At 39.4% G+C, this 15557-nt stretch overlaps 1 protein-coding gene across 1 annotated transcript in view; it reads right to left on the bottom strand.

Annotated features, from left to right (window-relative positions):
- Positions 1 to 590: 590 nt before the first annotated feature.
- Positions 591 to 15557, bottom strand: part of LOC147761556 (uncharacterized) — a 34733-nt gene continuing 19766 nt past the window's right edge. The window contains exons 4-5 of the mRNA XM_087013270.1: positions 6885 to 6994; positions 591 to 6705 (exon numbers count right to left, since the gene is read on the bottom strand). Of these exons, the coding sequence (XP_086869396.1) occupies positions 3684 to 6705; positions 6885 to 6994 (3132 nt within the window). The 3' untranslated portion in view covers positions 591 to 3683. The remainder of the gene's footprint in view (positions 6706 to 6884; positions 6995 to 15557) is intronic.

The raw sequence follows: 15557 nt of genomic DNA, 5'->3' as shown, positions 1-15557 counted from the left end.
TTGAGCAATTCAGTCAACAGAGCAGAAAATAAATATCGATATCGATGGAATGTTTGTCAAGTAAATGCAAGCCGATTTATCGGTGAATGACATCTACAGTTGTTGCTATTGTATGCGGAATAATGTCAATAAAAGGTTTACCCCTGTAACAAACAGAGATACCGTTTGTTGCTGCCACTGATAGTCTCTTCCAAGAAAACACTTATTTAGAATTGTTCTTCGCAACATATTTAAGTTAATAAATCTTCTTTGGACATACATGTACTAGTACAAGTTTTTACTGGTGATCTACTAGTGACACTGATGGGTGCGACGCCGACTTGGCGCCAAAGACCCCGCACCGTCGCCGGGTAGGTTTCCCGTGACGCGCGCGGCGTTTAGAAAAAATTAGCTTTTTATAACATGGTGACTGTAAAGGGACCTTGACTCATGTATCGAACCAAGAGCAGAGTAGCAGAGTGGTGAATTCACGCTGCTTTGTCTTACAATAATATAATATAATATAATATAATATAATATAATATAATATAATATAATATAATCTTCATTTTTCATATTTTTTTATTTTTGTATGAGCAGGGAAAAAATAAAGTTGGAGGACAGACGATTAATGTTCACGAGGCCGCCGGAAAGGAATTTAATTGAGCCTAAAGCGAGCGTCCCTACTCCAGAATCTGCGGACATTTGCCTTATAGCACACAACCACAGCATTGAGGACATTATTAAATATCTGAAGGTCAAGCTTTTATAATCTCAAAGATGGATTTTTGACTTGCTATTATTGGTATTTCATGACTACAAATTATATGTCAGGGTACTTAATTCGTGGTTGAAGTCGTTGATTTGTGCTCTCGAATCTAGAGCCCATGTTAGCTAACTGCAATTGTTCTTTATGAGGCTTGTGTTGCGGGCGAGAGAAACACTAAGAAACAAATTAAGTTTAGCTTCATTTCATAACGGACACTGTTTATGCCTGGAAGTGGTTTTCTATCATTTTTTATTTGTCTTGTTTTCAATGCACACAACACAACACAAAACTATCCGGTACAGTACTTACAAAAGCTTACAGACTATATTTACATGTACAACATTGGTCAAAAAGGTTGTCCCACCCCCGATTCCATGTACTTTTATTTACAAATGATAACCTTACAGCTGTTAATTGTTAGAAATAGTGCATTTTATTACGGTACCGTGCCTAACATGATTAATGGTTTAAAAATACAAAATAGTGGTGAAAATATACATTTTTTATACCATTTAGTAAAATTTATAAGAGGTACCCCCTCAAATCGACTGTTTCACTGTGACTTCTACAGATGTAAAGAAATGTCTTTAAAATTGAAAGGACGTCATCAAATGTCACCAAATTCACACACAATTAGCATTATGGTGTGCTCGTTAAAGATCACGTGCCTAACAGCGTGTGCGTCTACCGCGTACTGCAATTATCTCCTGTAGACGGCGCGACAAGCCTTTAACACGGGTTACAATTCTGTTTAGTGGGATATTGTCCCATTCTTCTTAAACAAGTTGGGGGAGTTGGTCCACGTTTTTATGGGGTTGGCCCTTCTTTGCATTGCAAACTCCAATTCATGTCACAGTTGATTTGTAAGTTTAATATCAGGGCTCAAAGATGGTGATTCCATCCTCAGAGCCCTGTGTTTCTGCAACAAATCGTTTGCCAGACGAGAGCTGTGAGCAAGTGCGTTGTCACAATGAAGCCAGTAGCATCCCTGAAGTCACCTCTTGCAAATGGAGTGAGATTTCTGTTGAGAATGTTACATTAAAATGCCCCTGTTACGTTTTGTTCCAAAAGGAACAATGTACTTATACCATGGGCTTGGAAAAACATAAAAATTAAAACAAATAAAAAAACTGTCTTCCATAAAAGATGGTGTAAAAATGGTATTTTCTACATTAATGATATTATAAATAATGTTGGAAATTTCCTCTCTCTAGAGGAACTCAACGAAAAATTCAACCTAAACGCAAACTTTCTGGAATACTTGAGTATTCAAAAGAGCATACCATCTGAATGACGTAAAACTATCTCCACTAAATGGAAGAAAATTACAAACCGTGTTCCACGAAATAATTGACTCGATTAAAAAAGTTACCAAACCATCCAGATACTTCTATAGAAAATTCCTCCAAGGCTACACTATATCACCAAACAAAAGTAAAAGTATATGGCACGAAAATATTAAAAAATCCTTAAGTAATGATGATTGGCAACTAATATTTAGATCACCCTTCCAAGAAACAGATGACACGAAACTGCAGACGCTTCAATTTAGAATAAATCACAGAATATTTAGTACAAATATTTATCATATGAAAATTTCTAAAAAAGAATCAGAACAGTGTGAATTTTGTAATGCTGCCAGAGAAACTATTCTTCACGTGTTCTGGGATTGCCCTCATATACAGAATGTTTGGACGTGTGGCATTTGTTCCGTAAAAGAAAATTTAGGCATTGTAATTGAGAGATCTCCCGAGATTTTTATACTCGGACTTGTGCAATCATATGACATAAAATGTTTTTATCTGCTTATCTTAATAATTAAGAAATATATTAGTCTATGTAGAACGAAATCAGAAATCCCAACATGGGAAGGTACTAGACAATACGTTAATTATTACAGAAATATTTGTTTATATTCTTTATATATGTATACCGACCAAAAACAACAACATGTTAAAAGAAAATGGGAAAATATTGATCGCATATTACAACTTAATTGACAAGCAACAAGCTTATGATATACCTCTTAGAATTCCAATTGTAAGGTTAACAACATGAATTGTCAATGTCTACTTTCTACCCATTTATGCAATACTGTAACTATATACTGTAACCTTTTTTTTACGAAGAGAAAGAGAGTCCAAGTATGCAAATGCGTGTGTGTGTGTGTATGTGTTTGTGTGCGATTCATAAGTCAAAAACTGTAAGATTGTATATTTATTTGCTACTGAAAAAAAAAAACTTAGCGAGAAAAAATGTCTCATTTATTATCTGGAGAAAATGCCTTTTTCATACACAATTTAATACAAAACAATATACAGTTGTTTTGTAGGCCTAAGAAAAGTTATATCGACCGATGCGTTAAAAAAAACGTTGACGTCACCCTAGTCAATGATTGTTCAATATTGTTAGTTTGTACTGTAAGACTTAGACCCCTTTCCCAGAGATTAGATCGATCTACTTTAGATCGACCTAACTCCCTGGGGGTTCACGTTAAATAGCTGTCAGCCGAGAGGGCACGAAAGTTAATTACCCCCTTACAGCTTGTAGTAGGCGGGACGGACATTTAAGCCGGATTATCTGACAGTAATCTCGAGGGAATAGATCGATCTAAAAGCTCTGGGAATACGCCCTTAGAGTTCTAATGCATTGCATATAAACAAAACTAGAGTAATATAATACTCGAATTAATTATCCACTCCAGTAACGAATTTAGATTATAGTTGGGAACCGCAGGGCCAAAGCAACAGGCGTCATTCCAATAGTTTCCATTAAGAACCATTAAAGAACATTTAGCAGCTAGGGCTGATGCTGAATGAATTGGTAAGTCATTGTTGCTTTTACTGCCATGTGTAACTTAACCCCCAGATGTGATTGGGCCTAGCGTACATGTCAAAGTTTCAACCGGACAGTTCACAGTATTTTCGAGACCGTTCTATTGTGGCTGAGGAGAAACTTTGTTTGAAGATCTGGCAATTCTGTCATTTAAATACCGCCGGGCATATCCATAATACCTTAGACATTTATAACGCCTTTCCCAAAAGATAATGACATGAAGCTGCTGGAGGCGCCACTGTAGATCTTTATCTTCTGTCACAATACGCACCGACTCCGAGAGCATGGCGATGATCATGTTGAACAGCAATACGTAACTAAAGATTAAATAAAACACGAAACACCAGGCCACGAGACCAGGGAAATGTGCTAATGTGTACACATCAAAATCTCCTATACCTATCATGATCTCAAAAAGAGTAAGAAGAGTGTTTTCAAACGTCTGGAATCCGGCAACAGGATAGTAATCGGATGACTTAAACAGTAAAAACATTGCGGCGCTAAATCCCACCAGTTGGATTAAGAATACAATAGAAAACCTGAGCAGATCACCAAATATAACTCTCTGAATGATCACAGTGTAAAAACTGAAGTATTTGAAAGGTCTTAGAGCGTGAAGGAGTGACCACCACCCGAAGACAACAGCAAAGGCCAGGGCAATTTCTTCATGTTCATAATTGGCGAATCGTAGAATAAAGGATATGAAGATGGACACACACCATGTAATAACAACAACCGAGTATCTCTCATTCATCCTCATTTTTCGGAGTGGCAACATACATTTGATAGAGAAAATGCAGAAGCAATTCCAAGGTGAGCGTCGGTATTGAAAGTTTGCAATTATTTCAAAAAACAACATATACAGAGCATACCCAAAGACCAAACTTTCAAAAACGGCTCTTGCTGAGTCCTCTCCCGTTTGATAAGCCTGATTAGATGTCAAAATGCGAGTTTTATTAACTCCATCAGAAGATGAAAACGCAGGACGATGAACAGTACACCCAGTCATAAAAGAAATCATGACCAAGTGCACGGACATGCAAATAAGATGAATCCGTCGTATCCGTCTGTTCCATTTTTCTCTTACCGCAGACCGTACGGGAGCAGGTTCCACGAGCTTCAAAGCGTTCCGTCCCTTGTTCATTGTGATCAGTTCCATAAGAGAGAGTGTGTCGTCTTTCTTGACAAAATGCTCATCGGTTCTTTCTTCCAGAAACTCATTTCCAGGCTCAACGTTAACTTTCATCTTAAGAGGCGTCAGGCGGTGGTTCACGTGGCCACCAATCAGGTTCTCTTTTGAGGGTTGAATCTGGGACTCATGAGCGCCGTCTAGATACAGGAGCCACTTAAACATTTCAATTGCGCCAAATCTCGCTGCGATCTCGAGTGGGATGTAACGATAGGACCAGTTCCATAAGTCGGGTTTAACTTGGTTTTCAGAATCAGGCAAACAAAGGATTTCCTTCTCACCTATTGGTTTCCCGTTAAGTTGTGGTTTGTGTTTCAAGTTTTCGCCATCAACAATTTTGTCCAAAATAAACTTAAAAACTGCCTTCACATTTGCAATGAAAGGATCTTTGTTCTCTTCAAAACTGCTTTCAGAAAATGTTTGATCTGATAAATACTCATCGTCAGAACTCTTTCTCTGCAGATTTCTTGCCCACTGTTTGGTGGAGAGGATGATCAGCTCATGGAACACGTTGTTACCTTGGCTGTTGACTTGAAACGGATTAGCCTTTTCGAGTACTCTTTCCAATATCTTTTTTCTATCGATGCATATTTTTTCATCTCCGAGCAGATTACTGTCGTTTTCTTTTTCTAAGCCATTCGTGACGTTATAATGCAATACTGCCGGCGCACTTTGACACCGCCCCCCTTCTGGTCGTTCGAAGGCGTCCGCTACGTTGTAATTCGTTACTGCCGGCGCACTTTGACACCGCCCCCCTTCTGATCGTTCGAAGGCGTCCGCTACGTTGTAATTCGTTACTGCCGGCGCACTTTGACATCGCCCCCCTTCTGATCGTTCGAAGGCGTCCGCTACGTTGTAATTCGTTACTGCCGGCGCACTTTGACACCGCCCCCCTTCTGATCGTTCGAAGGCGTCCGCTACGTTGTAATTCGTTACTGCCGGCGCACTTTGACATCGCCCCCCTTCTGATCGTTCGAAGGCGTCCGCTACGTTGTAATTCGTTACTGCCGGCGCACTTTGACATCGCCCCCCTTCTGATCGTTTGAAGGCGTCCGCTACGTTATAATGCGTAACTGCTAAACGGCAAGCAGCTACTATAAGGGGAAGTTCCCCCGAAAGCAGCCCTAACAATGCTTCATGGTTTTCGTCTTTAAATTTTGCTCCAGTGGCGGGCTTATTGACACAACTTGTTTCTTCGCTGTTGACTGCATTGCTTGATGTAACTTCACCGCCGGCTGCATTACTTGGTGTTGATGTTGATGTTGCTTCACCACCGGCTGCATTGGTTGACATTGCTTCACTGCCGGCTGCATTGCTTGATGTTGCTTCACCGCCGCCTGCATTGCTTGACTTTGTTTCACCGCCAGCTGCATTGGTTGATGTTGCTTCACCGCCGGCTGCATTTGTTGATGTTGCTTCACCGCCGGCTGCATTAGTTGACGTTGCTTCACTGCCGGCTGGATTGGTTGATGTTGCTTCACCGCCGGCTGTATTGCTTGACATTGCTTCACCGCCGGCTGCATTAGTTGATGTTGCTTCACCGCCGGCTGCATTGGTTGATGTTGCTTCACCGCTGTCGTCATTGTTTGGTGCTGCTTCACCACCCGGTGCATTGGTTAATGGCATTTCACCGCCGGATTCATTGGCCGCTGTTCCTTCACCACCGGATGCTACGTTTGATGTTTTTTTATTGGAATTTTTCTGCACATTGGAAAAGATACCCATGCAACAGGCGCTACCGCTCTCAGGGAATGGCACAAAACAACATGAACGTGCCATGATCTTCCCCTTTTTTTCCTTTTCCTTTATAACATTATCATAAAAGCGATTCGGTATTTCTGAGTTGATTTCTGATTTTTTTGTGCCTTTTTTAGACTGAACTTCGTCTGTTGATTCTGAATTTAGAATTGCCTCTACCACGCCCAAGTTGCTTCTGAAATTTAACAAAGTAGGCACCAACCTAAGTTTTATTTTTTTAATGAAAGATGACAATATTTAGGATAAGCCTTCCGAAAATTGTATTTGTGAAATAATGAATATTCAAAGAGTTTTTTTCGAAACACGAGAGAGAGAGAGAGAGGGAGGGAGAGAGAGACTACTGTATATACGTACTTAAATATTGCTACATGAAGGGCAGTCAATCCGTCGTAACCGTTCTTGTTACACGCAATGTCAACAAATTCTTTCTTGGGTTTTGCAATTTCTATTAGTTTTTTTGCAACCTGAAAATGTAAATGCTCTCCATTATTATATGACAACTGATCCCAATTCTAACAACAAGAATAACATTTATAAGTCAAGGTCAAGGTCAAGTAAGTTGAAGCATCACTGGTTTCTCTAGTGTTTGTTTCTAATTTTTTGTTTGGCAAAGTCATCAAAATTTTAATATGAAGTATGGAGGTCTTTTTGTGAGTATATAGATCTCTCCTATGATAAAGGATTTATTGTAGCACTCCTTGGGACTCTGATTTTTTAAAGTTCAAACCTTTTGAAGTTCAAAGTTTTGGAAATGAAGGACAAAGAACAATGAAGGCCTAAAATTAGGTCGGGGAGGTGGAATGCTGACATTACTTAAAATGCTGAACATAACTTGACTCATATATCTGTTCCTGTCTGTTCTGAAACTACACAGATGATACAACATACTTGTACTAGCATCTGAAATGACCAAGGAAAGGAATTCTTCAAAGAAAAAAGGCTACTATGCTGTGGCAAGAGGCTACCAAGTTGGTGTCTATAGGACCTGGGAAAAGACTGAGAAGCAAGTTCTAGGCTACCATGAAAATCTGCATCAGGGATACAAGGCTGGCGTTCATCATTCAAAGTATTTGAAAATGGAAAGGAGTATAATAACAAAATTTATGAGAAACTTCTAATGGAGGAAAACTCCAATAGCAATTTTGACGTGAGTGGAGAAAATGGAAAAGCTCAAGCTCTAAAAACTTGAGATGATGGGGACGGGGAAACACATTCAGATACACAAAGTGAAACAAATGTGAGAGAACCATATGAAGAGACAAGCATGAAACCAAGACATGAACACGAAGATGCAGAAAGGGCGTCGAATACCCCCATCAAACTACCAGAAAGGGCGTTGAATACCCCTAACAAATTACCAAATAAAAACGCACCTACAGCAATAACAACACACAAGCAACACCCAAGGATATATTGAAAAACGAACCTGTCAACTAGAAACTAGTTACGTTTTTCAAAAACGATTCTGGCAACCAGAAACTAGTGTCGTCTTTCAAAAATGACTCTGAGAAGCCAGAATCATTTTTGCGGAGAATGTCTCTTCTCGCCGTGCGCTGAGGCCAGGTTGACCGCCTCTACCAGTCCGCCTGCACAGCGGAGGCAGGAAATGGGGTTTAGGTGGTGGTGGCGGTGGGGGTGGGGGAATAAGAGTCAGGGTGAGGAGGGGGAAGGGGCCTGCCTTTGTACAGACTTGACATTTGATATGGAATATTTTTTCCAAATCATTTTTCATCATTTTTTTCCCTATTTTGCTGACTGATAAATGAAAATAAGGATTAAAATCGTGCTTTAATAATTTTGAATTATCTCTTTGATGTCATGTTGACATCAGTTCATTAATCGATTTTGACAGTGAAGCAAACAGAAATACATTGCCAATACTATGTCATACGACATCCATTAAAATAGATATTTTGGATCTCCATATTTTCCAAATCATCGTCTGTAAAAGAGTTACACGCTCCATATGGGACCCTCATGTCAGTGTGTAGTCATAGTAATGGTCGCTGTTACGCCTGGCCTCTTCTGGCTGTAACCAGCGCTCTCAAGCGGCAAGGCACTCTCTGGGATAGGGTTTTAGAGTTCAATCTGGAATAACAGCCCAGGCATCGGTAAAAAATTGTCCATTTTGGCCCAGTTTTGTTGTAGGACATGTAGGCCGTTGATTCGGCGAGTAATGGCCTACCCACATATTGTGTATGTGGTTCAAATATGGTGATTTTGATGACTAGGATAGCTGCCCATTCCTTTGGTTCTGAAAGTAAACTGCTATTAAAAGTGCTCTGTGTGAACCGGCAATCTCACCGTGCAATCTAAAATTGTTCCTAAGGTGCCCACTATCAAATGATAGCCAAGTGGTTCCCAGATTATTCCTTTATTTGGTCTGGTACAGGTTTTCGTCGATGACTACCATTGGTGTTTTGGCACCAATGTCGTATCCATTCCAAATACTGACGCTGCCGATGCCCTGTGTCACTTTAGATGCGGCACTTTCTTCGTCGTAGGCCTCTTCTGGATGTCTGTAAACTCTGTTTTGACTAGTTGGGCGGTACAGGTGAAATCTGACCTCAATAAGGAAAGTCACGCGGTTTCAGTGTTCTACCCAGAAACGGTCATGGCCCCCAATTCATTATAGAAACAGACGACGATGTTTTGCTGTTTACAGTGGGTACCTTGGAGGTCGTCTGGTATTCTAACCTGCTAAAACCACTTTGGTGTTCGCTAAGGGCCTTGAAAAACGCATTTTTGTGACAATTTACCCCTCGTTCTGAACAGACTGGGTGGATTTTGTTTAGTTCCAGCAGCGTATCCCGAAAGACAGTGGGTCGTGCACCCTAGAAGTAAGATGTCGATGCATTGGGTGTGACCTCTGTGTAGGTACATCAGTCTGGGCATTACTCTATAAAACTGTGCGGACCGTTCCGTTTGGCGCTATATTGTGTCTGGTAATGTCTGTCTTTTTCGCGCCATTCTGCCACAGAGTAACAAATTTGTAAAGCACTACTTAGTTCATTTTAAGCACTTCAAAACTGACCGCTTGCATGCAAAATTTCAAATTCTTCTATGCAGTAGTTGCCGACATATGGATACTATTTTGACAGAACCAACCTTTGCTTAAGTCAAGCTTTGACCAGCCCAAAGGAACACTACCCATTTAATCACTGCATATTACATAATGTAGCAGCACAACAGATATGGAAGTCATTTAATTGGTAGCAACACACCTGACTTCACACAAATTTTATGTGAGATCGGTGTTTTTTGAAAAAAGAACGCATCTTTACCTAGGCATACCTTCGAAACTGAAATATCCCATATTAAATGTCAAGTCTGTAGTTTGAAGTACAGGTTTGAATCTATTGAGTTAAAAAAATAAAAAACGATTCTGATTCCCAGAAATCAGTGTCTTTTTTTTAAATAAAGATTCTGAGAAGCTAGAATTGTTTTTGCGGTGTCGTTTTTCGAAAAACGATTCTGAAAAGCTAGAATCGTTTTTGCAAAGAGAAACAGGATTGGACGAAGGGAGAAACAACCGGCGATTACCGTCTTCCGCGACCAGGTTACCCTCACCGTGGAAGCCTCTCCTCGCCTTGCGCTGAGACCGAGATCGCCGACTAGCTACTACGGCGTACAGATTGCCATCACCACAGAACCGGGAATGGTGTTTAGGTGGAGTTGGTGGTGGTGGTGGTGGTGGTGTTTGTGTGTGTGTGTGGGGTGAGGGGGGGGGGGGGTGAATGTTAGGGTGGGGAGGGGGGAGGGGGCCCCGGAGTCTCCCTTTGTAGTTTGAAGTTTATAATCTTTGATTCTATTGAATTTTTCAAAGAGAATTCTGATGTCCAGAAACCAGTGTCGTTTTTCAAAAAACGATTCTGGCAACCAGCAACTAGTGTCTCGTTTTTGAAAAACGATTCTGAGAAACCAAAATCATTTTTGCGGTGTGTCTTACGGTGTTTCCTCGATGTGCGCTGAGGCCGATAGGTCTGATGATCCCTATCTACGGAGTACAAGAAGCCTTTACCGCGTAAGCCGGACAAGGTGTTCAGGGTGTAACGATCTTTCCTCGCCGTGCTGGGAGACCGAGGTGACCGCCTCTACCAGTCACAGGCCGCCTGCACAGTGGAAGCCGGGAATGGGGCTTAGGTGGTGGTGTGGATGGGTTGGGGGAATTAGGGTGGGGGTGAGGAGGGGGATCCCCTCGGGCCTCCCTTTGTAGTTTGAAGTATATATATAATTTTTTTTATTGTATTGAATTGAAAAAAAGAAAAAAAAAACGATTCTGATGCCCAGTAACCAGTGTCGTGTTTCAGAAAACGAATCTGAGAAGCAAGAATCGTTTTTGAAGAGACAAATAGTGGACGGAGGGAGAGGCATACGGCGATTAATTTCTACCGGCCTCAGCGCATGGCAAGGAGAGACCGTAACATTCTCCGCAAAACTGATTCTGGCTTCTTAGCATCGTTTGTGAAAGACGACACTAGTTTCTGGATGCCAGAATCGTTTTTGAAAAACCTACACTAGTTTCTGGATGCCAGAATCGTTTTTAAAAAAAAACGACACTAGTTTCTGGATGCCAGAATCCTTTTTGACAAACGAAATTGGTTTCTAGTTGCCAGGTTTGTTTTTGAAAAAACGACACTAGTTTTTGATTGCCAGGTTTGTTTTTGAAAAACGAAACTTGAAACTAGATACCAGACACTAACTTCAGCGGTCTTGTCAATTTAGAGGCCTGCCAGACGGAACTCATTTAAGTCTTACAGATAAACAATGAGAGACAAATCACTGAGAACAAAGAGATGAGAGATACTATCAAGCAACAGGCAGAAAAAATAAACAGTCTGAGAGATACTGTCAAACAAAAAACAGAGAAGATAAACAGTCTCACCCTTGAGTTGAATGAAATGAGGAAAATTGTAAACGAGAATGTGTAAAAAGAATGAAAAAAGAGCTTGGTCTAACACACTCAAACTCCATTAAACCCACACAAAATCATACAAACAGTATTATGACTACAGATGACTTTCCCAAAAGAAGGACTTCTGCAGATATGGTTAAGATTACCAACACTGAAAGCCAAGTCCTACTGGGGACAAGTACCAGTACATGGGAATCTACTGAAAAAGTTTCTTCCCCAAAACATTCCCTGATATTGTCAGACTCAATATTTAGTAGGATGCATGAAACCCGCACAAAATGCTTTTAGAGCAGCAGTATGTACGTGGTGGGGTAGAAGAAATGATAATAGTCCAGGAATTTGGTGAAAAATTGTGCATTTTTTGACCTACAAGCATGAAATTTGGCACACTTATGGACAATGAAATTAGCAAATCTGGATATATGGGCATGTCTGAAAATTCCAAAATGGCCGTCAAATCCAAGATGGCCGCTAAAATACCTTTTCAAATTCAAACTTAAACTTCATAGTCTTCTAATGACTTAAAATATCATATTAAGGTTAGAATACACCATGATATGAATGTATGAATCCTTCAGGTGTATAAAATCCAAAATGGCCACCGAAAGTAAAAAAGCAGACCACTTATTCAAGATATCCATTAGAATGGTGAATTTATCATGCACTTAAAACTACAAGCATAACATTTGGCACATTTGAGGAAAATGAAATTCTTAGCAAGTTTGGATTATGGGCATGTCTGAAAATTAAAAAATGGCCGCCAACTTCAAGATGGTCTCCAAAACTACGGCTTCTAATTAAAACTTAAAGTATATAGTCTTTTACGGGCTTAAATATCATATAAAGCTTAAAAATACCACAGCAGAATTCAGTATCAATATTAGCTTCTTTAGGTGTATTAAGTCCAAAAAGGCCGCCAACAGTAAAATGCAGTCCACTAATCCAATATATCCAGCAGAGTGGTGAATTCATCAAAAACTACAAGTATGGCATTTGGCACAGTTGTAAAACGGGATTCTCAGCACTTTTGCATGTATGGGCATGTCTAAAAATTCCAATATATGGCCCCCAAATCCAATATGGCCGCCACAAATACGCGTTCAAATTAAAACTTCAAGTATTTAAGATAACATTTTATGGTTAGACAAAACTAAAACTAAACAAAATTTCTTTAGGTGTATAGAAATCCAAAATGGCCCCCCAAAATAAAAAAAAAACAGGCCACTCACAGCAGCAGTATGGTGAATTCACCATGCACTTAAAACTGTAAGCATGAAAATTGGCACAATTGTAAAGAACAGGATTCTAAGCATTTTTTTTATATAGGGACATGTCTGGAAATTCTAATATGGCCACTAAAACCCTTTTAAAGTAAAAATTCCACTTCATAATCTTATAACAATCTTTAATCTTTTTTGGTTTGAAATCAGAGCTCAGTTTAGATGAATTATCAAAAACTGACCCTTTAGTTACATTAAGATCCAAATGACCATAAAAAGTAGAACAGGACTCCTTTTGGTCCAGTTGTGACACCACATGCAGCAATTCTATAAACGCCAAAGATATGAATATGTCAAGGTATTTTCACAAATAAGTTTTAAATTAACGAAAGTTATTTTATCAAGTAGGTGGTGCACATTTTATGGGCGATCAACCTATTACTTTAGTAAATGGACAATATCTCAACAGAGGATAACAGCTAGCTACACCGAATTTTCTACTTATTTGGTTAAATAATTTTCATTCATCAATGTGTGCCTAGCTATATTTGTGTTTCCCTCAGCTTTCCCAGAATTTACCTGAAGCTATAGCTTCTACAGGTAATCCACGTCCCCAACAATATACCAAGCGGCATTGGTCATTTTTAACACTAGAAAGCATCAGTTTACATGCATGAGGGGCAATAGGAATATAAAAGTGTGGTAGAGCATATAAGTAGATGTAGGTGACTAGTGTGAACCCATATAGGACCAGTCTCCCAATGCTTCTGACTCCCCTCACCACAGTTAGCAATTGCACACAGAACTACGAACAAATGTGGTAGGAGCTACCTGCGAAAGGTAAGTTTTGTTATCTGGGTAAGTGAATACTCCCCATGGCTTCATTCTGGATCGTCCCACAGAGACAATGATGCCGGAAATCTCGATGAATTTTTACCTTTCAAAGTCCATATTGCACGAATTTCTTTGTATAATCCTCAGAATACTCCTTGAATTTTTGAAGCTTTATATGCATTAACTTTCTGAATAATTTTAATGCTTTTATTATCATGTTCAGTGATTTAAAAGTACAAGTTTGAACTAAACAAGTTGCCAAATGATCAAATGAAAACCAAAGTTTGGCGCCTACTTCTTTTTTAGTGCACGAAATTTGAAGCCTGCAATGCAACTCTTGGATACAGCACGTATCAACACCTGTCCTCTGTTTGGGGTGTTTCTTTGATCATGAATTTTCACTAAATTCTCGGTAGCCATAACTGCGAATGTACTAAATTCATTTCTTGAAATTAGAAGCTTTTCTAATTTACTTTTGAAGCACAAGATAACATCATAAGATTACTGAGTGCAAATGTACCCCTGTTTTTAGTATTTTACCAATGCACCACACCAAATTGTTGCGACCAGTATGTTTGATTAACTATCATTTTTGTTATATTTGTGAGCATTTTGGCGAATGGTGATTTAAAAATCCGTCCTTACAGCACATTTATATTGTGAAGCGCCATACACTGATCTAGCTGAAGAATCATAACCAACAAACAAAATTGCTACACCCCAAGCTTTTTTATATTTGCCTCTTTGAGGCTAAGTTATTTTGGTGTTTCTTTCACATTTTTTTGATTTTGCACGGCACTTTTTTCTTAGAAAGGGGGCCCATGAGTGCCATTTAAGTAGATCGCTAACTGGAAATTGATCTAAATGAGAATCCAGAGCAAAAAGCCAAACTACCTATGTTGGTTTAGCAAAAGAAGGAATGTTTTCAATACATAAAGACGTAAAATATAATTTTATAGCTGGAAAACATCATGCTATAAAATGATATTTTAAACCATTATAGGACTATATATTGGGGGTTTAATTTAAAAGAGTATTTGTGGCGGACATATTGGATTTGGCGGCCAAATTGGAATTTTCAGACATGCCCATATATCCAAAATGGCTTAGAATTCCGTTATCTACAACTCTGCCAAATTTAAAGCTTGTAGGTAAAAATGCACAATTCACAGATCTGGAATCCCCTTTAACTTTTATTCAATTGATAAAGGCCACCGGCCCATAGCAAATACATCACAAGGTTACAGTTCGACATTTTACATTAGTTTTCTCTAGCAATGAAACCATGAAAAATAAATCTAGCAAGGTTGTTCGTAGCAATATAACAATTTGAAGATGTATTGTTAGTTTTCAAATTAGGAATATACCGAGCTCTCAATTCTTCATAACGTGGACAAACTAGTAAAAATGCTTATTATCTTCAATTTCATAAATATTTTTTTGTCTAAGCAATATGTACACAACCTATCTATTTTTCATGTCTACCCGTTTCTATTGCAAGTCTATGATTTGAAGCTCCGGATCTTGAAAATGCTACTCTGTATTTCCTAATATTTACAGGTACATCAAATAAATATGTTTAAGATTCTACCCGTTTTGTGAAGTCCTGTGTCACTCTGAGTTGTTTGTTTCCTTTGAGTTTTTCCTTTGCCTTTCTCAGGACAGATTCACGATCTTTGAAATTAAATTTCTGAAATCTGGAATCCCCCCTTTCCATGAAGACAATGACAGCAACCCAGGAAAAAGGACAGAGCATTCCCGTTATTATACAGACTCACAGATATGTCAAACCGGTTAACACACAAGACAACTACATGCGTCGGCCATATGGGGGCTCTGGACACTTACTGTCCCCGCGGTCACATCATCAACATAGGCAATGGGGAAAAAACAGTGCTTCGTGGAAATATGTAAGCAGAAGAGAACCACAGCTATACACCCATGACAGGCAACTACGACATGACAGGGATGAGAGACAGGGCATATAGCGGACAGCAAAATTTCTCAGACACCCATTTTGACACTTGCTCATGGGACTAAATGTGCATATATACAAAC

This window comes from Lingula anatina, chromosome 5 (assembly GCF_051362555.1).
Source record: "Lingula anatina isolate TDL-2025a chromosome 5, LinAna3.0, whole genome shotgun sequence".
Classification (NCBI taxonomy): domain Eukaryota; kingdom Metazoa; phylum Brachiopoda; class Lingulata; order Lingulida; family Lingulidae; genus Lingula; species Lingula anatina.
The sequence above is the reverse complement of the archived record's forward strand: the minus strand, read 5'-3'. Positions and strand labels throughout refer to the sequence as shown.